The following is a 27982-nucleotide window of genomic DNA, read 5'->3' on the forward strand; positions in this document are numbered from 1 at the left end:
GTGCCTCTCTATTGTGATTATTTTGCTAATTTACACCTAACAGTCGAACTCATTCCCTGCAGCTCTGAAGAAAACTCCTCAAACAAGTTTTTGATGTGAGGAGAAAAAAAAAAACACAAATGCCAAATGTGCTCAGAGAAGGAAAGAACTAATCAATGTTCTGCTGCCTCAAAGCGGCACACAAAGACAGTCTGCAATTCCACAACAAAAGAGGGAGACTCAAAACCGAACCTTGAGTCGACATCAAGAGCAGCTTTACAGGCTTCAGTCAGTTTGATTGGTAAGGGACAAAAACACCGGTTATCACAGAAAAGGTAAAGGAATGTCTGAATAGGTTTTCACTTAACCCTTTCACTCAAGGTCAAAAGTATGCTCACGAATGAAGGAAAGAGTTTGTAATAAACATGAAAGGGAAAATGTCTTAAGAAAACAATTGCGAAGGGATATTTTTGCAGGTAGAGGAGAGGGAGAGGGGGCACGGGCCAGATTTGAACCCTGGCCATCCACTTTGAGGACATAACCTCTAGAGGTTCTAAAATGTTGTGTCAAGCAGAGGTGGAAAAAGAGCACAACTATTGTAGTCAAGTAAAAGTACAGTTACTCTGGTTAAAATTTATTTGTGTAAAAGTACAGGTTTATAAATCTACTCAAGTAAAAGTAAAAAGTAATTAAAAGTTTACTTTAAGTACTGAGTTGCCACTGAGGAGTTATACATTAAAATGTGGTCTTTCCATTTCTTGTGGTCTTTTTGTGGTCTTTTTATTTTAGAATTATTTTGGGGCTTTTTGTAATAATCATTTTTATTTGGAAATAAACATGCACAGAGTGACAATATGCTTACAATACATATTTCCAGTTTTTCTTTTTTTAAATTTGAACTAAGGAGAAACACCCTCCCAAAAGAACAAAGGACACATAACTCCATGTATTATTTTGGGACTTTTTAAGGAAGACAGTGGATAAAGTCCAAAACAGGGATAAAAGGATGGGGAATGATATGCAAGAAAGGAGCCATAGGTCTGGCTCAAACCCAGACCACTTGGGTACATGGGGCACCATGTAATCCTTTGGTCATCTGCATCACTGAGATACACTTTCAAAGGAATTTTTCAAGGACTGGAAAATAATAAAAACATCTAAAAATACTCATTCAGTATTATATCCCCCCTTTTCTTTCTTTACTTGCATCTCTCTCTTCTTTTTTGTTCAATTGCAGTTTTGGACTGATCATAGTCTGTTTGATAGTTATTGATAATCATAATAGTGAAACGGGGTAGGGTAATTGAATTGTTATGGTAATTTTATTGTTTTAATAAAATATATCAAACTATATTAAGTTAAGTTTCTCCCATTACTCCTGCACTGTAAATTCCTTGAAGCATCTCTTACTTCCTTTCCGATAGTAGTTACACCCATAAACTGTATAAAAGGAAAGTCTGAATGACAAAACGGTAAAACTTTAAAGCAGTGGATCTAAACTGGTGGGTCAGGACCCAAAAGTGGGTCACAAAGCTGCTTTCAGTGGCACAAATATGTGTCTGGAAGAAATGGTGGCCCCAAATATAGAAAGTACTGAAGACCTTAGTGGACAAATATCAAACATTTTTGCTCTGTTCAGTTGTGATAATGGACAAATGTAAACATTTTTTCAATATTTTAGCTCTTTAATTTCCTTTTGTTGTTATATTTCCTCCTGATCTCTGGAAAATTGGTAAAAATCCACATTATCATTGGGAAATGGGATGTAAAATGTGCATGAGTTGTCTCGTCTCTTATTAGTCATATGTTTTGTTCCCTCCAAGATACAAACTCCAACTTTAAATAAATATGAGATGTTGCAACAACATGGCTGTTGTACTTTTTTTTTTGCTTCAGTCAAAACTTTGCATTTTTTTCAAGCCACTAGCACTGCTAAGGAAGCAGATGCCTGAAAGTTGTTTTCCCTAACTCTTGTGCTGTTGTTACATTTCATTTCCCTTTGAGGGCAAAGGTCATCATCAGTAGCTAAATGCTAACTCTGGTGAGCGTGGCCACATATGCCATACAAACTACAATCTATAACTCTGAAAGCCTTATCTCCTTCTTATGTGCCTGGGCTTTGTGGACATCCTGTCACCAAGGCTCTCTCTCCTGTCTTCCACCTCCTGCCCACTCTTGTCAATTGTGAAACCCACCACAAAAGCTCCACGCTCCTTCAGATAAACAGAGAAAGATTACCTCAGACTTTATTGTGCTGCAGGAACTGTATCTGCTACCGAGCTGACAGCATGCTGAGCTGGGACAGGGTTGCTTTGAATGAATGGATTCACATTTAACCCACAATACGCAACACACAGGATTGATTAATGGGATACAGTTGCTCTTTGTCTGGGCCTGCATTTAAAGATTAAGTCAATGTCAGGCTGCTGTTTCCCATGTCAATAGATTTTGTAAATATCAAAAGGCCTGAAAATTCACTTCTGTGGTTCAACCAGCAGTTCAAAAACCAACAACTCTGTTAAACTCATGAAAAAGGAAAGGAAAACAGTAAATCTGCTAATTTAGTAAGCAGTAAAAGATAGAAATGATTAATTGAAAGTGACAAAAACAAAATTAACGTCACTAGTTACAGCAGCTATGGAAACAGAACTCTAAATCCTCAATCCAAAGATTAAACACTGAAATAAGCTCGAGAAGAAAATGTGAAATACTTGCTATTAATTCTCTGATGTATTGTCTTGTTTTGGCCCAGGAAAGTGCAGTCTCATTCACACACAGCAGGGGGCAGACATGAGCTGCTCTTCACATCTGCTGTTTCTGTGCCACTAAACCAAAAACAAACTTGTTTCTTTGACTGCCAACATCTTTTTAATGAAATGCAACAAACTCTTATATTCAAAATTCCAGCACAGACAAGGCACAGATATAACAAATCTTAAGAAAATAACCCAGCCTACTTTTGATGTTTTCCAATGGCAGGTACTGGTTTGCCAACATGAGCATGTGTTTACATTTGAAGCAGCTGAGGATGTGATGATAGTATCACTCAGCAAACCTGTTCAACCAGCTTTCCAGTTTCTGTTCCTGCTGTGTGACCTCTCTCTTTCACTCTTTCTTCTCTGTCTCTCCTCTTCCTCAAAAACACGACGTTCAATGGGGTGTAACTTTTTTTCAGACTAGCCACAGTTTGAATAGAGGAGTGGCTTTATGGAACATTTCCTCTTATCAGCAGTTTAACCATCAACTGGGTCATGTTTCGGTTATTTTCTTCATATTTATTTATCCCTAAAGTGAGGATAGACTTATCATTTAAATGTGAAAACAGAGAAGTCAGGAAAATGGCATTATCACAAAGTCTACCCTGTTTCTCCAAACTTAACTGCAATGTCCTTCATCCATAACTAGCCAGTGTGAAGAGGTCTATAGAGGCCATGATGTATTTGATGTGTTTTGTTAACTTTTGTTAACTTTATTAACTTAACTTTTGTTAACTTTCATAAAAACTGAATTGATCATCAGACTCACTGACTACAGGCCTGGCCTGTTGCTAAGACTACTGTGGTGATTAAGCCGGTAACTATGTTGGCTAACCCAAAGATTTAAAGTCATAGGTTCCCTTAGCAATCCCTGGAGTTTGCATATAAAACAACAGGTCAGTCTATAATTTCAAAGGCAGCAAGGAAAAGTCTAATTATTGTGTTACTAAAACTTGAATTCTAAAACTCAGGTAAACATAGACTGAAATTGCACTAACATACCTAGACAATGAGGTTGGAGACTGACTTTCTCTGAATTTATACACTTCAAATCAGACCAGATGAACTAGGGTTTCTGCTCTGCAGTGTCCACACTGGACTTGGATCTGGAAGTCGAATGTATAAATGATAAACACAGCAGATATTGTGTTGTTGTCTGCCTTTAAATATCACCTTAACTACAGCGATAGCTTGCATTGCATTTGTGCCAAAAGTAGGATTATCAGCATTAATGAAATATTCGTGATTAAGGTCCTTAACTAGTGCAGTACTTTTGTAGAATCACATTAATTGCGTGCTGTAGCGTCCTTTTTAGTATACTGTGGTTCAGCCAGTGCAACGTCTTCCTGCAGCCATATGTTGAAGCAAATTAAGTTCACTACCTCGCCTTGATGTCTCCTTTCACTTTAAAAAACTCAGACAGCTTAATGGACAAAATGAAAACATCTTTACCTTGCGTTGTCAAACATTTGCCCTCTTTCAGTTCTCTTATTCATTTCAATCCATAACAAGCTCCTTTTCCTTTTCAAAATGAGAAAAATATTCAGCAGATATTCTGTGGTTAGCCATGATTAAAATGTTTGACAGCCCTATAAAGCATGTATAGGGATATACAATATTATCAGCATGATTTGGCAGATTTTCACTTAAAAAGTAAATAATCAGTATCAGCAGATATGAACATTTCTGCTGGCATTTACAACCGAGAGAAAAATCTGCCTCTCATCTATAAAATTTGGCCATACAAACACGTTTGTGGAAACTTCGGCTGGACCAACAGACCCCGGTCAGCTGAAGTCTTTTCTTTGTTCATCATCAGTCCTTAAATTATCAGTGTGTTTTAAGGACTGACGTTTTAGATCTGAATCTTATTTAAATATGGGTATCGATGTCAATGTTGGTATCGTCTCAAATTCATTTGTTAATATTGGCATATTAGAAAAATCCAAAATCATGCATCCCTTGAGTATACGTGTACAGATTTGTGAAGTTTTTCATGCTTTTACCGTTTGACATACATCCAGTTTATCTCTTGCTAACTTGTTAGCAAGGTCAACAGGAGGAAGATCCATTGTAACCAGATGAAAGTGGGGAGGTCACCATCTATTGAAATGGAATCAAGCATGTGCTGGACATTATATCAGTACTCTTGCAGTGCATGTACACTGGCAGAGAGACAGTAGTTCAGCTTAACTGCCCAATACCAGGTTTGACTGTGGCTTAGTTGAAAGAGTCAGTCCTTTTGCAAACTGAAAGTCGTTGGTTTGATCTCTGGGCAAGACAAATCGCTCCCACTGCTTTGCCTGTTTCATGTAATAAATGGGATTAGCTAACAATGATGACCAATCTTCATTTAACTATCAGTGTATGAATGTGGTGTGAATGGGTAGGTGTGACCTGCGGTGTAAAAGTGTTATAAGTAGTCAGAAAACTAGAACAGTGCTATTCAAGCTCAAGTTCATTTACCATTAACCATTACTGTGAATGTCAACATACTGAGTGAGGCTATAGACTAGCCTTTACTCAGCCACTTAGTTTAGCCAACCTGTCAGCAAATCCAAAACTTCATCACAGGAAGAAATCAGGAGGTGATAGGGAAAATAAAATACAGCACAAGGACAATCAAAATTGGTAAGAGTCCATGATATCATCATCGCTACATACACTTCATGGACAAAAGTGTTTGGCCACCTGACAACAGGAACTGTGATGTATTCAAATACATGTACTTCAATATGGAATCCCATATACAATTTTTTTCCCGTTACCTTCGATAAAGTATCAAAGATTTCAGACCAGAATGTCTTTAAAGTTGAGCAACCCCAAAACATATGTATATAATTTGCAGTACCCTGTTGACATCGGTCACATAAGTGAGATGCTGTGTCAAATATTTTTGCCAGCCAAGCTTTGGTGTAGTGAGCCCGATGCAAAATCCTGCATTGAGTGAACTCATGTTTAGCACATATTGATGATCTGTGCACCCTTCTCAAAATTTCCACCCACAAATCATCTGAAATAGTCTCTCCCAAATCTATTTCCCAAATACTTTTAAGGGCTCCAGATGAGTCTGATCTGAGATTATGGATTTTAGAATAAATGACAGAAATTGCTCTCTTCAATGATGACAGAGGCTCCAAAAAGATATCTAATTCAGAAACATCAGGAAGAGCAGGAAAAACTGGGAATAATCTGCGTGAAAAATCACGAGTTTGAAGGTACCTAAAAAAATGTTCCCTAGGAAGCGAGAACTTTTCAACTAGTTGTTGGAAAGGAGCAAAGACAGAGTGTATATATAGATCTTTTAAAGATTTTATACCTAGACCAGCCCAGACTGAAAATGTGCTGTCCAGTAAAGATGGAAGAAACATATGATTGGCTGCAAGTGGTGCTCTAAAAGAAAATGTTAGTAGGCCGAAATAGTGTCTAAATTGAACCAAGACTTTAAGGCTGGAGGTCACAATCACATTTCCAGTGAATTTTGAGGAAGAAGAAATAAGAGGAGAGTATAATAAGGTCCTCCACCAAACTTTACTGTTGGCACAATGCAGTCAGGTAGGTAACACTCCTCAGCATCTGCCAAATCCAGACTCGCCCATCTGACTGCCAGAGAAGCATGATTAACCACTCCACAGAACACGTTTCCACTGCTATTGCATGAATTAATTTGTATCAAGCAGACAGTATGTATCCCTGCACTACTGTATTCTGATTTAGGAGAAATTTTGATTTGTGCACAGCCACATCATGTTTATTATGTCTACTGTATCCATTAAAACCTTTAAAAAATAAGCTAGAACTCAAACAAATGAAAAACTAGGTTTTCAGTCCTAATGCGAGTACACATACTTGGCCAGAAAAGATGATTCTGATACTTTTTAACTGGTGTTTGTCAGGACTAAAATGCAAAAATGACAGAAGTGCATTACCTCTTGGTTGTCAGAGGGAGAAAAAATGAAAGCATGAAAAATGCAAAGTAGTTTTTTTTAGATGCACTTGAAATACTGGTAAGGACTAATCTCAAGTCAAGAAAACCTGTAGGATGACATTTCAGGCATGGTGATGTTTTCACAGATTTGAAACGGACACACTGAGCAGTCTTTTCATAGACAGCAAACTAAACACAAGACAGCACTCCACTCCAACCATGACAGCAAAGCTGGAGGTCTTAGCCATGGTCCTGGGCTCTATTGGCCTCCTTGGGACCATTCTAGCCACTGCCCTGCCAATGTGGAAGGTCTCTGCCTTCATTGGAGCAAATCTCATTGTCATGGAGGAACTCTGGGAGGGCTTGTGGATGAACTGCTACAGACAAGAAGACTTCAGGATGCAGTGTAAGGTGTATGACTCAGTGCTTATTCTGCCAACAGAGCTGCAGGCAGCCAGGGGGCTTATGTGCACCTCTGTTATCGTGGTAATCCTCGCCCTCTCCATCACAGGATGTGGGACCCGAAAGTGTAAGTGTTGTGTTGACAACATGAAGAGCAAGAACGTTACCCTGGCTTTAGGTGGCTGTTTTTACCTGCTTTCCTGTTTGACAACACTAATCCCTGTCAGCTGGGTGGGCCACACAATCATTAGAAAATTCTACAATCCGACAATGGACGATTCTCAGAAACGGGAGCTGGGGGAGGCCCTCTTCATTGGCTGGGGCACATCGGGAATTCTGCTGATTACTGGGATCATTGTTCTGTTCTGCTTCAGCAAACGTAGATCAGAGGAAGAGACCTATGCCGACGCGTATCTTATGGCAGGGAGGGATGAAAAGAAGGAGGAGAGCGTGTATCTGCAAAGGACTCCATCCAGCTCTTATAAACATCAAGTATATGTGTAATGACCTCTGCTGAACGGCCTTAGACTATGAAAATACATGTCTCTACCTTTTCAAAAAATCCAAACTGGGCAATTCTGTCTGAATATTTTTTTTCCCACTCAATTTGCTAGTTTTTGATTACCATGATATTCAAATGACAAATGTAATCTCAGATGCTAAAGCACTTTAAGTGATTTTCACCGTAAGCATTTTACATCAAAATATTTTGCCAATAATATCTGATGGAATTTTATGTTAAAATAAAACTTTCTGTGCTATATGTTTTTGTGCTCTCATTTGACAAGAGTTTCTGTCAACTATCACTTATAACTGCTCCGTTGAGTGTTGTGAGCTGTTAATAAGTCTCAGCCAAAAAGTTTTATCACTTAAAGCATATCTGTTAAGTTTCTGAAAGGTTTGGTTCTATGCTGGTACGCATTAATGTATTTGTTCCTCAATAATTGCTACTATAGTATTGAATACAAACTTTAATTGACCACGGTCATAACGGAAATACTGCTAGAGCTGTACAATTTATTGCAAAATGATCATTATTGCAAAATAAAAGCTTTCACAATAAATGTATGACAAAAGTATACATTTATTGCAATAAATGCAAAACATTATTCCATGCAAACAAGCAATACTTTCTCACTTGGCATAAAAATACTGCACATTACATATATCTCATCTAGTGCACCCTGAAGATAAAAATAGTCTTCATTTCAAAATAATTTAATCATGATGACAGGATTTGTGCTATTTGTCCATTTATGCCCATATAAATGAACTGCACTTATTAGAAATAATTTCCTGTATGTTTTTCATATGACAATATTCATCACAATAAGAAACAATATCATAATGCCACTTTTTCCTAACATGGTTCTGCTCTACCCTGGAACCACCCTGGTTTTACAGTTGTGTCATATTTCTAACAATTTAAAACTTAAACATTATTAAGAATAATAGTTACAGTCTTTTAGGTCAGACAGCCTTCACACTCCAGGTGAGACTGCTGGCAAGCGGACAATACAGAGTTACAAAGCAACCTATCCTACTCAGGTTTCTGTGATCAGCACCTTTTTATCAGCTCAGTTTACCTATGAAGGTGGAGACCATTAGACATCTGTGATCACTGTATTAGCTTTAAGTTTGACAGGTTAAGGACAGAGAGAGCACATTTGTAGAAACAAAACTGACCAAATTTTGATTAAAAGTTTCCCCAAATTATATTTAGAGAAGAGCAAGAGAAAACATCCATAACCTTCATTGGTTATGAAGGTTATGGATGTGGATATGGATGTGTTAACTATATGATATGGAAATTATGTTCTGGCATGTCAAATAATAATATTTGTGAAGTTAGGAGTGTAATAATTTACATTTCATGGTATCCAATATGCTGTTAGTTCAAAACTTTTTTTCAAAATTTTGGCCAAATATCCTAACCTTCCCACCAAGTTTGAGGACATGCGCAGCCGACCTAACGACTGTTTAAGTTGTTCTTGTCTGCAAACTGCAGTAGCCTGGAAGTACAGCACAAAATTACAAATTCTGAAACACTTTTACAAAGCTTCATACAAATTTATAAAGTTGGCTACAAAATTACAAAGTCTAAAACACGTTTGCAAGACTTAAAAAACACATTTCCAAAGGCCACAACAGAATTACAAAGTCTGAAACACTTTTACTTTACGTTTCTGTAAGATAAGGTATGTAAATTTGTAGAGGTACGGACAGGTACCTTACACATGAGAATTGATGTGGTACCGATGCCCGGCAACTGGGAATCGGTACAGTACACCAGTGTACCTATTTGCGGTACTTTTGTGTGTTTATAAGCCATAATAAATGTTGTTTCTTAATACAAAAAACCTCACAAATTCTGAATTTTTAGCTTTTTATTTCTCAATATCAAAACACTATCAAATATATCGAAATAACATCAAACACCATTTGTAATGTAACATCAGGAGTGTTTTTACAAATTACTCCAACATAAAAAAAAAACCTAAACTACTATAATTACCAAGTGTTTTTTTTTTTATATTGCACAAATTAAACCCAGACCCTACTACCTCCTATTCCTCTCCAGTTTGGAGATACGTGATGGGGTCCATAAACAAAAGAAGACAGAGTCAAAATAAGTAAATAAACAAAGGCATAATATTTTACAAATTGAAATATTACGTACTACAAATGAAAGTAAACAAACTACTTCTCCAGCATAACCTAGTACTGTGCATCTTTCTTCCTCATGCAGTTCTTTTCCAACAACACTAGCATGTCAACTTTCTAACGTAGGAGCAGAGCCCGCTCCACACTGAACAATTAATCATGCGGCTGGTCACACAGAAAGCATAACCATGCCTTAATCCGTAAATCCATCATGCACCAAAATCTTGCACACTGAGTCTGTTGTGTTCTACCTGTATTCACTGCAACCTCGTAGAATGTGGCCAACTGTTTCAAACTGTGATAAAAATAAGAAGTGAGGGTGAGCCTCTGGCCCTGATCCATCCATCCTGACGGAGAGCTGCATACGGCACCAGCTGTGCCAAGTTTTAATTCAGTCACTGTTAGGTGGCTGAGAGATAAACTTGTGCCTTTATCGGTTATATATATCTATTATTGGTATTCACATAGTACACTTGTGAATCACAGTGTTTAGAGTGAGGTTTCAGTGCGAGAGAGGGAGAGAGAAAGGGAGGGCAAGAGGATGAGAGAAGGAAGCAGCAGGCGCTGTTTTGAATCATCATACTGCTTCCTAAAAGTATTGCCCTAGCGAGCCTTGCACTTTGCGTCACAAATATTGCAGTGTAGCCTTTGAGCTCTTCCTATCAGCCATGCTTTGTTGATTGAATAAGCTGCTACTGATTATGCTCTTGTGCATGCAATGCGGCATTCACATCTGGCATGGAAAATTCCCTACTCTTCCACTTTCTAACAGTCAATAATGCATTTATGTAAAGAAATGTGAAACTGTTTTTTTATTTACGTGAATCAATACGTGGAATTACTGGTAGAATTTGGTTGGTATTAACAGAAGTACTGATTTTGGTACTCATCCCTATTCAGAAGTTGTAAAAGCATTCTGTCTCATAAATTTGTCTCAGCTCTTGTTAAAGTGTCTTTTAAATTTGATCTGTAAAATGTTAATTCTAAATTTTAAAAGTTGTTTTTCTTGAATTTTTAATTTGTTTCATGAGTTGTAAAAATGTTTTTTTCCAAGTGTTTCAGACTTTGTGATCTTTTATTTGACTTTTTGTATATTTGCTTTGTCTTTTGTAAAAGTGTTTTGCTAAATTTAACTTGTTTTAAAAAATGTAAAAATTATTTTGGTTAATGAAAGTTTGTATCAAGCTTTGTAATTTTGCACTGCACTTCCAGGCCACCTTAGACAACATAGATAGTTGACTTCTAAGGCCAGTACCTGCTGTTACCAATATGTTGATATTATGTAAATCTAAAATTGTGTTTAAATATCCTTAAGGTTAGCAACACAAATAACATGGCACTGTAATCCACTTTGATTTGATTCCTTTTGGATTAATCACAGGACAAAAGGATCATTGTCAATGAAGAAAGGTGTATTAGCATCAAAACAAGTAACAACTACTGGTGTGTCACCATTTATCTGGCAGTAAAGCAGCTCAACCAGTAAGGCTGCATTGCATCCTTAGCATTTTTTGTGGGTGTATAAGTCCCTTGACTGGCTCTTCTCCTCAGCTTTGTTTCCTGAGCTGTGAGAGAGCCGCCAAAGGTTGTCTTTGGCTCTCTGTGCGATAATGGCTACCTACACTGCTTACAGTGGCTACAGCAAGCCACCTCAGTCTTACGCTGGGTCCTACTACGATGAGAAACAGGCCAGAGCCTATGCAGACTATCAAGACTCTATATATGAAGAGAAGCAGAGAATCGCGAAAAAGGACCGCCGTGAAGCCATCTGCTGTGAGGTTGTAGCCCTCATCATTGGTTTCATTGGACTAATCGGTGTGGCAGCCGTGACAGGCCTGCCAATGTGGAAGGTAACGGCTTTCATTGAGGAAAACATTATTGTCATGGAGACACGTTGGGAGGGTTTGTGGATGAACTGCTACAGACAAGCCAACATCAGGATGCAATGTAAGGTGTACGATTCCCTGCTGTTTCTGCCACCAGACCTCCAGGCTGCCAGGGGTCTGATGTGTGCCTCTGTGGCTCTGACTAGCTTTGCCCTGATCGTCTCGGCAGTGGGGATGAAGTGTACTAAGGTGGTGGACCATCGAGCTCGTACCAAGCACATTGTCCTTGTGGCAGGAGGCTGTCTGTTCCTCATGGGCTGCATCACCACCTTAATCCCTGTGTCCTGGACCGGCCACGTCATAATCAGAGATTTCTACAACCCTCTGCTGATCGATGCACAGCGCAGGGAGCTGGGGGAGGCTCTTTACATCGGCTGGGTGACCTCAGCTTTGCTTTTCACTGCCGGAGTGATCCTGCTGTGCCGTCACGCTCCACGCACCCAAGACCCAGACGAGAGAATTGTATACAACCCCGGGGAAAATATCTACCAGCCTGGATACACATACCAGCCGTATACCTACCAGCCAGCATACACCTACGGGCCTGCCTACTCTCAACCCCCACCAGGATCTGTGGCATACACACCAAGTCAGTACTAGAGAGAAAAATCAAGCACAGAGACAATTAATGACTCTTTAATGCTTCTTTGTTTTACCTACCACAATTTGGTAGATCTGAAGAGGAAAATCATGTAATGTTGACAGAGACTGTTAATGGAGATGCCCTCATGTTTCACCTTTCTAAAGAGAGTCAAGTTTTTTAACTGAATGTGTTCTGATCATCAACTGCTTTGTTTGTTTTCATATGATTTACACTAAATTTGATGGGACATTCAGGTAGCCCATTTAATCTGTAATTCACAGTTTTACAGCCTCTGCTGACATGCTCTTTGAGAAAAATTATGCACTAGGCCTTCATCAAATTACATACCTCCAGCAGATTTTAATTTACTGTTTGAGTTTTTGTTGTAAATGTAAATATTTTTTCAATATATTGGCCTAGAGTTGAGATCATTTTTGGTTTCTAATAAAGGGATTATGATGATAAAAACAGCATTTTGTTTGCTTCCTTTGGGCAGTTCAGGTCAGAAAAAACATGGAAGAAGAAATAATGGTGAGTTTCTGGTGACATGATGACTGTTTATGAACTCCTTTAGAAAGATTTTCAGTTTAACTTGGATTCAAGAGTTCAACCTGAAACTGCTCCCGTTTCTTTCACTGTTGTGTAAATGTGGAGTTGCTATGTTTTTCTCCATTGTTGTCAGAGGAAATGTGGCTGAACTGGTCAAACCAGACTGATCTTACAGATCCACCCACAAGGCAAGCCTGCCAAGAGATTTCATTTCAACTAAGCGAGAGCTGCAACCGTCTGCTTCTTCCTCAGCACAGACAGACACAAGAGACTGAGACAAGAAATTCAATACTGACAGTGACACATGGGTACACAAGTGTTACCACCATCTCCACAACAACTTACTCAACCACACTGCTAAAAGCATTTTATAAGATTTCTAAACACTAATTTTTGCCAATATTGTTTATCTGTGCTCACATTACAGTTATTTTTTATTGAAACATAATGAACTCAGAAGTGGTGAGTGACTTAAATATGACAGAGATAAAGCCCACAGCTTTAAAAAAGCTGTGATATCTGTATTTACATGGGTAATGTATTATAGTATTATAGACACAAAAAGCATGCATATGTGTACATGTTACCTGTGTATGTGTAATTTTCTTGTTTGCGATAAAGAAAGCAAAAGGAGAGAGAATGAGAAAGGAAAAGAGATAGGAGGGAAAAAACTCGTGAAGATAAGTTAAGAAAGGAAAAGAAAAAAATACATCTATATATCAGACATTATAAGTAATCAAAAAGCACTTCTAGTGATATAAGGTATATTTTTTCATATCTATATAATTGTAATAGAAGGTAATACTAAAAAAGAAAGTAATCGTCATCACTTTATTGCAACAATAAAATTACATTAGTACTGTAATATTATTCTACTATAATAGTTCTAGGAAGTACAGGTATTTGATTGTATGGTAATATGAAGAAGGACTCGCAGCATCTGCATATCAATTGTGTAATAGTGGTTATTAAAAAAAAACAAACAAACAAAAAAACACTTTTTTAAACTATCTATTTTGGGGATTGTGTCCATTTATATTTTAGCAAGGACAGAGGATAGAGTCAGAAACTGGGGAGAGAGAATGGGGAGTAACATGAGGGAGAAGACCCATAGGCCAGATTTGAACCTAGGCTTCCAGGCTTGCAGATAGAACCACTAGGCTACCAACAGTGCTGCAGGATTTGGTAAAAATGTTCAACTGTGGTTATACTGGACAATATTGCAATTGCAATTACAATATAATAAATAAATGATTATCAAGAGTAGGGCTGCAACTAATCATTATTTTCTATGTTGACTAATCTATCAATAAATTTCCCGATCAGTCGACTGATCGCAATCATTTTGCATGCTGTTCTGGATCCTCATTTTATATAAACAGTAGCAATTTAAATAGCAGCAGTTGACCTGCCTTGCAGGTTACAAATAACTAAAGGATGGCTTTCTTTAAAGTGACTGGTATGTCCATAAAAGTAAATAAAGCAAATTGCCCATCCAAAGTCCAAAAGTACAAATAAAGCTTAATGTAAACAAATCAAACTTCCAGCCCAAGTGACTAAACAATAGATTAGAATTTCTTGAAATTGCAGTGCAGGAACAACATGTCACCATGTTCTGGTGTGAGGCTGGCTCTCTTCTTTGAGTAGTGAAGTGTAAGTACAGATGAGTTTTAAGAGGCCGGTATTTGATTTCACCAATACCAAAAACAATCATACGATTAGTCGACACTTAAATTTCTGCGTCAACAAATTTTTTTTTATAGTTGACATCATCGATTATGGTGAACACTCGTTGCAGCCTTAATCAAGAGTCTATCTCATAGCCGGAGAAAGGGTGTGGTTTATGAGGCTTAAGCCCCAAATGTTTTCTTAAAAGCCCAGAATCTTTTAGGTTGGTTAAAAGTATGTTGCTTATTTAAGCTATGATAGATAAATGCAAAAAGAAATGAGTGACAAACAATAAGGCTTTGCTAATCCCAAAATTGAAATTTTATTCTTAAAGCCAAGCATGATTTAAAAAACGGATCTTTTAACAAGTTATACACTCACTGCAGTATAAAAGTAGTTTTAACATTGCTATAAAAGTACAGTTTTCAGCATTTTTGTGAATGAATCAGTATCCATAGTTTGCTTTTTATTTTCTTTGTTTGAAAAAATATAGTTAAGTTGTTAACTTTAATGCCAAATTCCTACCCTTCATGTAAAATGTAACTTAAAGAAATACCAGGCATTTTCTGGAGGCAGAAGTTAAAATCATTGAACTTCAACATGGTATTTTATTATTTTAGCATGATAATGACATTTTTTAGTGCAATTAAGGTTGAGAAAAAAAATGTAAGTACTGATGATTTTTTTTTTTCTGCATCTTGATTTAAAGATTATTTTTTAAATTTTGCCTTTATTTAGATAGGTCAGCTGAAGAGAGAGAGGAATCACAGGGAGAAAGAGAGGGGAAAACATGCACCAGGCAGCATGGAGACCTTAAATCCATACTGCAAAAACTGTGTTGAGGACTACCCACTGAGCCAAATCTGCACCCAAACTGCATCATTTGATCAAACTGCAACAAATGATGCACAGATTTGTTTCAATTCAAAATTTGTTTCTCAAAACAGGGCATACAAAAGCAGAATAAGCAAAATCTTCTGGGGATAGTCTGGACTGTCCTTTGTGTGGGCTAAGCCCTGGATATTTAACACATAACTTGCCTAGTTAAAAAGGGAACTGCCCACAGCTCAACAATGGCTATGATATCTACAGTATATTTACACTGGTAATATATTAGCATGCAACTTTTTAATTCCTAACCTAACAGCACATTGAGGAAGTTGAAGAAAATTCCCCAATGATTTTTAAGGGAAAAGGGTTCCCTTGTAAAACTTGATCTGACAGTGTAAACTGAGACTTCTGAATAAACAGAGTAGCAGCTTGAAGCAGCTCCTGTGGTAGGTGTACAAAGAAAAAAACAATGCCTGGGGGTTCTGTTTCCCAGCAACAGGTTGCAATTCCCACCCCTCCCATTCAGGTGTCCTGTCCACAGGGAGGAGGCAGTACAGGTGAACATCCATCTGCTCCTCCTTCTCCACTAGGATGCAAAGCCACTCCATAGAGGGATTCTGCTGCTTCCTCCTAGAGCCACACTATTCCTGCACATTATTCTACATTTCAGTCTGGAGGAAACAAAGAAGAGAACAGGATGGCCAACTCAGCACTGGAAATAGTTGCCCTGATGTTGACCCTTATAGGGATGATTGGGACAGCAGCAAGTACCGGGATGCCGATGTGGCGTGTCACAGCTTTCATAGGAGAGAACATCATTGTGTTTGAGACCCGATACGAGGGTTTGTGGATGAACTGCTTTCGACAGGCCGACATCAGGATGCAGTGCAAGGTGTACGATTCTCTCCTGGCCCTGTCACCTGACCTACAAGCGGCAAGGGGGCTCATGTGCAGCGCCCTAGCTTTGGGTGGCCTCGGTCTCCTGATCAGCTTGGTTGGACTGCAGTGCACGTCCTGCATTCAAAACGACGACAAAGCGAAGAGACTTGTCCTCATCACTGCAGGAGTTATGATCATATGTGCTTGCATCTGTGTGCTCATCCCCGTTTCCTGGACGGGTCACGTCATCATCAGGGACTTCTACAACCCCTTGCTGATCGACGCCCAGCGCAGGGAGCTCGGGGAGGCTCTGTATATCGGCTGGGTGGCTGCTGCTTTCTTGTTCGCTGGTGGATGCTTTTTTGTTTGTTGCAATCTGCAGTCTGACAGTAAGGAGTCAGAGAGGTATCTGTACTCAAGGGCCTCCGACTACATGGCCTACCCTCCACAGCCACCACAACCATTACAGCCTCTACAGCCTCAACAGCTGGTGCTCCTTCCCCAACCACAGCCACAGCCAATACTGTCAAGACATCCCTCCAACAACTACAGCTACAACTCCAGGTACCCCTCAGTTCGCAGTGGAGTGGCTTATCTCTGAACACTCAGAATGACTTTAGCCATTATGACAACAGGTACGGTCACCATATGAAAGGAAAAGCATTTTTCACATTATTATTACTATTAGGCACTTTGAATTGCTCTTCGGTGCTTAAAAGATAAACTTGCCGTGCCTATCACACTGAAAGATGTCTTTCATGTAAGAAAATGAATGCATTTCATGTACATAACTTACTGTGTTAAAGTGAAATAACCTTTACATGCCTCTTGTATATTTTTGAGGAGTAGTAAGTGAGTAAGTGATATTTACAGCATCTTCATATGTAAAAATATTCTCATTTTCATGCCAGTAATTCATTTCAATCATTTTAATGCTTGTTATTAATCAAATTTTATACTGACAATCCTGTGTTTGCATATTAGTTGTGTAACTACCTTGTATTTAACATTTCATGCAACCTGTAACCAATGAGAGATGTAAGCGCCATTATCAAGCAGGTTTATTCGGGTTCACAGTTTAAATGATTCATGTTTTTGTTGTTAGTAATACCTCATTCACTGTTTCAGTGAATTTTCCTTTTAAGCTTTATCGCAGAGACCAATCAATCTAAAACCGGTATTAAAAGGACCAACAAAGGTAGCAGGGTTACAGGAACAACCCTTGGGACAGTAAACATCATGCTTGTGACTGATTTGGAGAAAATAACTCAGACTTGTGTTTTTGAAAACTTAAAAGATCATGTCTATCAATGTTACCAGAAAACAACTGTGAGTCTGTATTTAACTTTCAGTTTTTGTTTAAGTTTACTGTATGCCCTGGAGCTCTCTGGGAGAGATGGAACTGAACAAATGAGAGCAAACATGAGATGCAGGTTTAGGACTGCTTGTTTAAGGGTGTGGACTCACAGGAAACTCAACCTGAGAGCTTTGTGTTAGAGCCTTGTTATAGAGACAAGGTGACAGCATGAACATGTGATCGCCATTTGCAAGTCACTTTGAATGAGTTACAGAGAGCTCAGGACGAAACAATGACTAATTCATCTGGGGTTTTACCTCCGTTTCATACATTTTCAATCAATGAGGAAACATTTCTATTTTCGTTTCATCACTCAGCAGAGTGATGACGCATGTTTACGCCTAAACTATCAATAACCTTTTGTTTAGTTTCAGGGATTTTAAATCCAATCTGCAATTTAGAATAGAAAAGAACCTCTTTACTGTCATTGCAAAGGCAGTACAACAAAATTAAAAAGCCTCATTTGAAAGCACTGCTGCTTTAAAAACAGATCACACAAAAACATAAAAACAAAACACCATAAATCAACAGATATCAACACATTAAATTATTAAGATATTGCACTGAAATTCAGATGGATATTAAAATCATGTGCAAGCATTTACAGCTCTGATGTCCCAGGGAAATAAACTAGTTTTAGTCTGTTTGTTCTGCTTTTTAAAAGCTTTTGTAGAGTTTCCCAGAGGGTAGGACTGCAAAAAGTTTATGGGAACTGTCCTTTACTGTGTTTCTGGCTATGCTGAGGCATCGTGAGCTGGCAATGTCTTCTAGAGAAGGCAGAGGACAGCCAGTGATTTTCTCCACTGATTTTTTTGAAGGTCATCCTGTCAGCAGCTGAGCAGCCAGTATACCACACTGTGCAGGGTATATACAGAAAATCTGACATTGGATTTAATACTTAAAGATCTTTTGTAAGACCCTCTTCATACATTTTTAAGACTTGTCGCATCTTCAATTTCTAACCAATTTTTAATGACACAGTTGTGTTTGTTTTGTGCTGATAGTAGGACAAGAATGTGAAAAAAGAAAAGAAAATGCCAGTAGTATTTTATATTGTAGTGTGTAAATTAAGCTTTCTTTGGGCATTTTGAGATTAGATTTTGGGAAAGTGCTGTATGCAAAACACTTTAATGTTAGCTGATAAATCATAGCTCACAATAATTGAGTTGTATTAAATTCAATAACTTATCTGAATAAGTCTGGGAAGGATTGAGGTCATATTTGGCAGAGTTTCAAAAATCTAATGTGTGATTAAATCTAAATCTAAAACTAGCCAACAACCTCTTCAGATGAAAATGTTATTTAAAAAGAACAACCTACAAAATTTAAGACATTAAAGTCTTTTAAAGTCTTTTATTTTAGATGCTTAAATACTTTTTATAAGCTTTAATTTTGTCTGAATTGATTGATCAACTTTTTAAGAACCCGCGGACACCCTGACTGTGATGCAGTATGCCAGCACTCTCAATGGTGGAGCGATAAAAGGTCACCAGCAGATTCTCCTTCAGACATTTTTCCTGAGTAATCTTAGAAAGTGCAATCTCTGCTGGGACTTTATGACTACTGCTGAGGTGTTTGCAGACCAGGAAGGTCTTGTAAGATGGTGACCCCTGGAACTAGGAAGTGGAGACCATCTCCACTTCCTCTCCATTTATAAGAACGGGTGCAGGATCTGCTCTTTGTCTTCTTAAGCCCAACACCATTTCCTCAGTTTTCTTTGTGTTCAGAACCAGATTATTAGCCTCACACCTCACTGAGAGTGCTGTATGAAGACTCCTCTTTCCCCAGTAATGAGACCAACCACTGTTGTGTCGTATGCAAACTCAATTATGTGATTAGAGGAGTGGATAGGGGTTCATTAGTCCGTGTACAGAGAATAGACTAAAGACTATTAAATAACAGTGGCAGAATCTCAATTCATAGTACAGTGGAGTGGATGTCTTAACACTTTGAGGCAGAAATTCCAACATGTCAGGGAGCTGCCAACAAATGTACTGTTGTTTGATTGCTGTGTCATAATGAAAATATTTGATGACGTAATGGCACTGGTTTCTTGCTTGCTTGATGTAAAAACATGTTTGTCTATGCTGCTTTTTTTCAAAACATTTAATTAATAAAAAGGCCACTAAAAAATCTCCCTAATGATTTATAAAATACATTTCTAGTACTCAACAGTGAATACATTTTGAGTGTGTAATCTAAGCTTGCTCTCTTCAACTATCAAGAAAGTCTGCTCCCATGTGGACAACAGATGTATTGCTGATGCTTGTGGTACATATTTTTTTGCTTCTGATTTTTTAAAATCAAACAATATGTAAATAAAAACACTAAAAATTATTTTAAAAAAAATCTGTGTAGTTGTGATCTCTCTCTGGTATCTCTTGCTCTTTCCCTTGTTGGTGTTTACTGCTGCAGACTGATGGCAGCGATATTCCACCATAGCCAGAGGAATCATAAACACAAAATAAGGACAGGTCGTCTTTACCCCCATAGCTCTGGGCCAACCAGGTTACCGCAAACCCTCTTTCCCACAACAAACAATGATTACTGCATACAAACTGAGTCAGATGAGAGGATCCTTGCTGCCTTGGACACATCTTGGACTAAATGCTGTTGTTATAGGGAGCCTTAAACATTTTTATTGCAATATCACTGAACCTTCTAACACTCCATAATGGTTCAGGGGGTTTCAGAAATTGCTGCAATGTGTGTCGGCTTGATTGGACTAATCGGGGCAGCAGCTACAACAGGAATGCCCATGTGGAAGGTGACGGCTTTCATCGGAGAGAACATAATTGTGATGGAAACCCGCTGGGAGGGCCTGTGGATGAACTGCTTTCGACAGGCTAACATAAGGATGCAGTGTAAGGTGTACGACTCTCTGCTCTTCCTGCCACCAGAGTTGCAGGCAGCCCGGGGCCTCATGTGCTGTTCTCTGGCTTTATCTGGACTGGGGCTTCTTGTTGCTCTAGCAGGAATGCGATGCACGTCCTGTTTTAAGGGTAACACCTGGGCTAAGACCATATTCCTGTTCGTTGCAGGTGGAATGCAGCTGATGGCTTGTGTCTGTGTTTTTATCCCTGTGTCGTGGACTGGTCACGTCATCATCAGGGATTTTTATAACCCTTTGCTAATTGACGCCCAGAGGAGAGAGCTGGGGGAGGCTCTCTACATCGGGTGGGTGACTGGTGCCTTCCTTTTTGCTTCAGCCATGCTGTTCCTCTGCCGCCGCATGCCCTCAGAGAAAGGCTCATTTGATGTGTACCACCCAGCACAGTTGCTCAGTTACAAGCCAGCACCCAGTAAACCAACTCTAATGAATTACCATCCACTGTCAACTCTTTCCAGCCTCCAATCTACAGCATACCAGCCTCCTCTGCCAAACAATGGCTCTGTTGGACAACAATTTGCAATGCCACTACAGAACCTCCCTCAAGTAATGACCACTGATGGAGCATTAATTACCCCCCCTGCTGTCTATAACCCTGGTATGCCTGAAAGTGCATCACTCTTATATCAAGGTAGCATGGCTCAACGATCCTCCCTGCAGAGCTCTAACCATGTTGGAAGCCTGTATACTCCAGGAAACTCCTTATACATCAGCCAAAACACCACTCCATACTCGCTTTATCCTACAGCGTCACACCAGTCCAGTTTTCAGCCGGTTCCACACACTCCTGTTTTCGTAGGATACAAATCATCAAGAGTTCAGCAAGACTCTCGCAGGAGCAGGCCTGGTGTGTACATATAAAGACAAGAGCTTACTGATAAAGTACATTACCAACTGATATTTAAGGCAAGATAAATCACATTTTCTCTGCTCATATTTGGATAATTCTGATGCCAGGACTACAACCATTTCATGTTTTTAATACATAAAACAGCTTTTTAAAATTCCTATTATGTAATAAAGGTTATAAGTTCTTGTTAAACAGAACTATGGTTGTTGTTGAAGCTGCCATTAGGCTGTCTTTCTGTAGCAACAGTATGGACTTACTGTTCAAGAGATATTTATTTGAAATTATTTCTTTTGAACATCATAGCCTTGTGTTTAATTGTAACCAACTGTTTATTGTATTTTTTCATTGGTTGAGGTTACTGTTTGTGTTTTTGTCTTTGCAGCCATTTAACAAGGAGCCAAATAGTGCTTAAGGATATAAAATCAAATAAATCACTTGGAGAATCTCTTTTTTTTATCAGCAGTATTTTTTAAAGGGGGAGGAGAAGGGGGATAATGACTTCCCACTAGCAACTGTAATCTCAAATAAAAGTATAAAAGACCAAAAATGTAATAAATGCATAAATAAGCAGAATTATAACATTGTACTGCAGTATGGATGCATGATATTGGATTTGTGCAGAAAGTCAATATGCCGAAACTTACAAAAGCCAATACCGATATCAATACAGATATTTAAACGCAGCACAGACCTAAAACTTCAGCCCTTAAAACACACTTTAAAGTGATAATAATGTGCATCCCTTTACTTAAGCTCACTTTTTTGGCTTTGTGTGTCAAATTTATGTTTAATCATGGACGTTGCATAGCTAAGTAGCATATATAAGTAGAGTTAACAAAATGAAAAAAACTGGGTTTAGTTGTAGGAGTACATTATCCTTAAAGGGATTATGCACAGCCAGTATCTTCAAGATAGCAGTCCATGCATATCTGACAGTGATTCTTGAATCATCTATTTCTCCCATTTGCTACTAAAACAATTTCCCCTAGATGATAGGTCATTTTTTTCTAAATCTCTCATATTTTCTAAACCACTGTTGTACAGCTGGAGGGCCAGATTTGTATCAGTTTGTCTTATTTGTTATCAGTAAGGTAAAAAACCTTACACTCCTTTGATATTAACAGAATGTTTTTAATTGTATTGTGTACATCAACCCAAAATAAGTTTAATTTCTGACTGTCCCAAAATATATGTGCATGGTTTGCAGGACGTTGCATGTCTATGATGTACTAACTTGTTGGGAATATACAGTCAAATGCCAAGGACTTTCTGAGGGGATGAGAGCAGCTTCATAGTACAAAAGGAAAAATAAAAAAATAAAAATACATTTCTAACTCGAAGATATATCTATTTAACTTGCATTTTTGGCTTTGTGTGTAATTTCTATGTTGAATGATGGATGTTGAATGTAAACAATGGACATGCTTACTTGTTTTCATGCCAAATGCCAGCATTTTGCTAACAGGATAATAGAAGCTTAAAAACTACAAAAGTATGACACGTTGATTTGAATAAAACTAGATTTTCCACAAATTATATTCTAGAAATTGAACAGCCTTACTTAATAACTAGGGCCCAATGGCAGGTTGTCAGATGTTTTAGTAACTATTCAGTTATTTACAAAATGTAAATATAACATGTCATTCACCACCAGAAAGCTCTGATTCTCAGGGTTCTGACCATGTTAACCATTCAAGGATAAAACCACCACAGAAGCTACAATTAATGCATTTTTCAGGCTGCAGACAAAACAAAAACACTAATAAAAGTGACACAGCTCCCCATTAAATAATCTCCTGTGCTTTCCTGATCATAATATTCAATCAAAAACATTGCTGCTGCTTCAGAAAGAGCCCCCACAATTTAAATCCAGTCAAATTTTAGTCCAAAAACAGGATTGCATCCATAAATATTCAAGGACTGATTTTGTATAATTTTAAATTTGCCTTTGTTTTTTTCTGTAGTCCACTGTATATACTGTAGTAATGTGTTTTTTCCAGGCAATTACTATCATAGCACCATAGTAAAATGTCTGATACCCTCGATCCTTTTTGGAGTCTCCACTTTTCCCTCATATAAACCAATATAAGATTCTCATTTTCTGTTCTATTATTATCAACTTTGAACCTGAATGAGGGAAGGCTTCATGCTTTGGCCCAGTTGAGATTTCCAGCTAAAACCTACCAGCTACAGTCATCTACAGACCTCTGTTTTAAAATACAAATCAGACAGGAGAAACTATTTTGTAATTTGTTGTATTACTCAATACCAGAAGCAGCTAAAGTAAGTCTGACAGTTTGGGAAGAAACTTCAGAGTATCACCTTTCTAAAGACACTTGTGCTTGTACTCCAAATGGTTCAAACACAGCATTCAATTTAATTTGGGTATTCCTGATTAGGTGTTTTTGACTGATATTACCCAGAATTCTAAGGGGTTACTGCTACTACCACAAAAGTAACAGTTATTATTTTAGAGTACAGCCACCTGGATGGTCTTCCACACTGGGTTAAGAGATCACTTCTTAAAAATCCTCATACTGGCAGTTCAAATTACTTGACAATACTTTCAGCGTGTAGGTCTGGTTGAGTCCAGGACAGTCTCAGTTTTTCACCACTAGATGATGCCAAAGATCGTGATGAGTGTCTTGAAGCATGGATAGATACAACAATATTTCCTTCTCAGACTGCAGGTGGCAGGAGAATAACACTTCAGCTTGCACTATATCTCAATCTGAAGCTTTAATTTGAACAAAACCAGATTATGGAACTAGCTGAAAATATTAGATCTGGTTTAAGTGAAAGCTACTGAGGGCATGGTGGTTTGAGTGTATAAAACATCATCATCAAGGTCTTCACTCAGGACAAAAATACAACCTGTTGATTAAAATCCCACATGGCTAATTAATGTTGTTCAAATTATAATATTTACATAAATCTCTGTATATAACTTTGCTCAGTCCTGGGAAAATAAATTTCAATGAGATTACAGAAATCTCAAAGCACTCATCGTCAGACCCTGATGATGTGCTGTTCTGTGCTTGTGGAGAGTAGGTATCCAGCTTAATCAGCAGTTGTTGATCATGTCTTTACTGAGCAACTAAAAGAACTTTTAAACTTTCACCCCAAACCGTTTTGGTTCAAGAGAAAAAATGAAGTGGGTTACAGTAATGAAAACACATTTTATTTTACTATGAGACTGTGTCAGATAAACAGTTTGAGGTAGTTAATCTTCAAGGGAGCGTCACAGACCAGTTTGAAGATTAGATTTGCGTTTCCATCAGGACTGGAGCAAAGATTTAATCATTCCTCGGTGTACCAAAGCAAAGACGTTGTCGAGGTCGAATGTTGCCAGATTTGAAGTTAATCTTCAGGACGTATCCATGTTTGCGGATTAGAGGCTTGGCTGTGCCCTCAATTGAGCGCCTGCACGGGAGGGACCCTCAGCAGTGTCCAGTCAGCCAAAGACAGGGGGAGTGGGACCGGAAAAACGACACTTATGATTTCAGAATAACAGCATTCAAGTGCTGGCCAAAACAGAAACCAACAGACTGAAAATAGTCTGTACTTTTAAAAGAGTGCTTCAATATTAATGACCTTGGTTGATAAAAATGAGTAGTGGAATATGGGAATTATTGATCTGTCTAGAAAACATTTGGATAAATAAAGCTTGGATGTATTCATAAATTAACATATGCACACATAAGGCATACTTGGATAAAATAAGTCCCATGAATGTGAACAGACTGAAGATAGTGGTTGCACACTATAGGATTTCTCCCCCCATAAAATAAATTTTAAGAAGACGTGAAGGTCAGCCACACTTTCTTTGCTTATAGTACATATGTATCTGTCTGAGCATATGTACCCTCCTCCCCCCTTAAACATGTTAATCTTACCTACCTTTTGCTCTTGCAGCTTTTATTTTGAAAGTTGTAACAAGAACTGCTCTCTGCTTTTCATTGGAGCTTGACAGCAGGAGCACAGTGCACGGTCCTCCTCCTCCTCAGTCTCATCCTACAATTCAAGAGTGCACCAGAAAAAAAGAAAAAAGAAACATAAGAGGGATGTCTGCACAGTGAATTTGAGAAGCAAGCCCTTACTGGCACACAGAGGATTTTAGAATGGGAAAACTGGAGTTTTGTTGATCAGAGACAGCTGCGAGTGGAGTCTTTTTCTTGTTATTGTTTTTTTTTTCTCATCACAATGTGTGAGGGATGGATGTGGGTCAGACCCCAGTTTATTTTCACTATGGATATGAGGACTGAAAAATTATCAGCATGAATTACCGAGGGCAGAAAAACTGATATCAATGTTAAATTTGACTCTGGAGGGAGGACCATGGCGAAAAGGAAGGGACTGTTATTTTCACTTCTGTACTTTATAGCAGGGTTTTGGCTGACTTCACAGCAAGTCCTAAGAATTGGTAAGTGGAAAGATGCTTTTCATATGTCATGCTTATTTACTTAAATACAGCATTTCAGCTATTTTGTCGGATGACGACACATGTTAGTGGTCATTTCGCTTTGGTAACATTAGTAACTATTGCATTCTTTATGGTAAAAACAGAAAAGTGACTGTGGTATAATGTATATTATCTAATCTCTCCCAGTACCTCTGGAGCATGAACTGTTGCATGTAAGCATCATATTTAATTTAATTCAGCCAGGATAATAAATGCAGAGATTAAACACGCAGATGTCATGCAAGAATATCCATGTAAAGTGAATGGAAGCAGGATAAAATATAACTTCTGGCATAATTTTAAAATTAGACTGAGTCACTGCGTGTTTAGTGTAACTACGTTTTTCAGTAGCATGCTTAAGATGAGTGTCATAATTAGAAATTATGTCCTGTAGAAACTTTGCACGTTGTTGTGCTGTCTCTTCAGTTTTCTTGTACGGCTCATGAAGGGATTCTTTTTCATGAGGGAGGAACTGAGGACAGAGTGCTGGGCCGTCCACATGAAACAGCTCTATTGGTTTTCATCAAAATCATGTTAATCCACTTTGGTTGGCTGATGCCCGAGTCTCTCTCTCTTTGCTCCTCCATGTTGACCATGCAGGGCAGAGGCAGATGAGTGATTAGGTTAACCTACTGCTGCATCTTATTGCAGATGTGTTTGGCATGATTATGTCTTTGCTGGAAATGAATATATGGAGAGGACAGTGAAAGTTTAATAAATGTGGTTAGTCTTTCGCCTAACATCCTGAAAAGTTATTAAGTCTTGGTGCACAATCATGCTGATGACCTATTACATTTGTGAATGGAGATCTGAGTCTGAAGTTGCCTGCTGAGCCTTTGAGAGTTGACAAGAGCTGTGCCTTCAGCTTTAATCTGCCATTGTAATTAGACAAACAGCGCCCCAGCTATCCCCCTTTGATTTCTGATGTAACTTTGTAACAATAAGACGGTGTTTGGTAGAAAATTAAAGCTGTCTGCTCCTCTCCCGTTTGTTATCCACTATTCCTCTCATGGGTAAGAAGATTGCATCACAAAAATGCCTTTTTCAATTTAGGCCTCGGGACTCTGCTCCATTCAGTGCCCAGGGCGACTCCGTTTCTCTCTAAACTTCATCTACTTCTAAAGACTTTCACAATCAGACCAGTGGCATTGGCAAACTTTATAGACTAATAGGCCAGCGCCGCCTACTCGTCCTGACAGTCCCGATCTGTGCTCTATATTGTTAATCTCTCTAAATCATCTATCACTCTCCGAGGCCACCTAATCTTTGTCATTCTCTTCATGACCCGCACACATCCTAATCTCTCCCATATGGTGTGTGGCTTGGTTAAATTAACATTTCTCTGTCTTGGCAAGTGTTGGCATCAGATTGTGACTGGCTTCCCCTCTTTACACTGGGTTAGTAATAATGGTAAATCTTCTCCCCAAAGCCCTTAAACAACTAATACTAATCTTCTTTATGCAGAAAGTCTCTTCCCCAAATATGGTACTTAGGCAGCAACCAAATCTCATCACTTGGGAGAGCACACAGCGGCAGCTTGTGGCCTGGCCTCCGCTCTGATTTGCTGTTTGTTACATTCCTGCATGCTCCATTAGATCTAATTTGTTTATTCATGATATGACCCATATATGCAAGTAAAGACACCATCTGAGGGAGTTATCCCATCAATGGACATCCATACATTGAGCAGTTTTATGAAATAGCTAGACTTGTTACCTCTTGATTTCAGTCTTAATGTTTTGGTGAAGGGTCGCCTGCATCTATGCTGGAAACAGAGAGACCTCAGTGCTCCACATCAAACGAAGATAGTAGACTGGTTAGGACCTCCTCATTCATTCACAGTCTGGCACTGGCCCAGGTTGGAGTGGAGCTGGTGGTGTTGTCGAGGAGGGGGTGGGGGGTCTCACTGGGAACTGGCCCAGGATGGGGAGAGGGGAGAAAGCAAAACACTACGTCATTGTGTCCCTCTGCCTTAAAAGACTTCCCTTCATGTGATAATGGCACAGACTCCCAAAATTACAATCAAGATCTGAAGTTCGCTTTTTTAATGTTAACCTCACATTTCTGTCAGAGCAGCTGCTTCAACCTGAACCCTGCTCTTCTTTTGCTCTCAGCGCTGAAGTGAGGAACAGAAGTCTATTAAAGGCATGGCCTCAGGGTTGATCAGCATATGCCTGCAGCATGAGCACAATCTTTTGTTTTTGTGACCTCGTAGCATGCATCACCCCACAGCATTGTCTGGCCTATAAAACATGAAATGGGAGCTTGGTGATCCTGAAAATTATATTTGAGAGTAGA

At 38.6% G+C, this 27982-nt stretch overlaps 5 protein-coding genes and 1 long non-coding RNA gene across 7 annotated transcripts in view; 5 read left to right on the forward strand and 1 right to left on the reverse strand.

Moving 5' to 3' along the window:
• The first annotated feature begins 6882 nt into the window (after positions 1-6882).
• Positions 6883-7569, forward strand: LOC121517506 (claudin-like protein ZF-A89). Its single transcript, XM_041799333.1, has one exon. It carries the CDS (start codon positions 6883-6885, stop codon positions 7567-7569), a length of 687 nt encoding a protein of 228 aa, XP_041655267.1.
• Positions 7570-11339: 3770 nt separating this feature from the next.
• Positions 11340-12649, forward strand: LOC121517489 (claudin-8-like). The gene has a single exon (XM_041799308.1). It carries the CDS (start codon positions 11340-11342, stop codon positions 12213-12215), a length of 876 nt encoding a protein of 291 aa, XP_041655242.1. The 3' UTR covers positions 12216-12649.
• Positions 12650-15855: 3206 nt separating this feature from the next.
• LOC121517499 (claudin-8-like) lies at positions 15856-19795 on the forward strand. Its single transcript, XM_041799320.1, has one exon. The coding sequence runs from the start codon at positions 15944-15946 to the stop codon at positions 16724-16726; it is 783 nt and encodes a 260-aa protein (XP_041655254.1). The 5' UTR covers positions 15856-15943; the 3' UTR covers positions 16727-19795.
• Positions 19796-20156: 361 nt separating this feature from the next.
• On the forward strand, positions 20157-21233 carry LOC121516975 (claudin-8-like). The gene has a single exon (XM_041798446.1). The coding sequence runs from the start codon at positions 20157-20159 to the stop codon at positions 21231-21233; it is 1077 nt and encodes a 358-aa protein (XP_041654380.1).
• A 3163-nt stretch (positions 21234-24396) lies between these two features.
• The window catches only part of LOC121517515, a 28779-nt gene continuing 25193 nt past the window's right edge, over positions 24397-27982 (reverse strand). The window contains exons 3-5 of one of the 2 annotated variants that reach the window (XR_005992560.1): positions 27401-27597; positions 25123-25236; positions 24397-24645 (exon numbers count right to left, since the gene is read on the reverse strand). This is a non-coding gene — a long non-coding RNA (uncharacterized LOC121517515). Of the gene's footprint in view, positions 24747-25122; positions 25237-27400; positions 27598-27982 lie in introns of both variants that reach the window. The other variant, XR_005992557.1, reaches the window with a different exon arrangement.
• The window catches only part of grik1b (glutamate receptor, ionotropic, kainate 1b), a 45775-nt gene continuing 43324 nt past the window's right edge, over positions 25532-27982 (forward strand). Inside the window, exon 1 of the mRNA XM_041799297.1 lies at positions 25532-25645. Within this exon, the coding sequence (XP_041655231.1) occupies positions 25561-25645 (85 nt within the window). The 5' untranslated portion in view covers positions 25532-25560. The remainder of the gene's footprint in view (positions 25646-27982) is intronic.

The sequence above is a fragment of the Cheilinus undulatus genome, linkage group 2 (assembly GCF_018320785.1).
Source record: "Cheilinus undulatus linkage group 2, ASM1832078v1, whole genome shotgun sequence".
Classification (NCBI taxonomy): Eukaryota; Metazoa; Chordata; class Actinopteri; order Labriformes; family Labridae; genus Cheilinus; species Cheilinus undulatus.

Bases quoted from the DNA above. Each gene is read 5' to 3' on its own strand.
- LOC121517506 (XM_041799333.1), top strand. From the start codon at position 6,883: ATGACAGCAAAGCTGGAGGTCTTAGCCATGGTCCTGGGCTCTATTGGC.
- LOC121517499 (XM_041799320.1), top strand. From the start codon at position 15,944: ATGGCCAACTCAGCACTGGAAATAGTTGCCCTGATGTTGACCCTTATA.
- LOC121516975 (XM_041798446.1), top strand. From the start codon at position 20,157: ATGGTTCAGGGGGTTTCAGAAATTGCTGCAATGTGTGTCGGCTTGATT.
- LOC121517489 (XM_041799308.1), top strand. From the start codon at position 11,340: ATGGCTACCTACACTGCTTACAGTGGCTACAGCAAGCCACCTCAGTCT.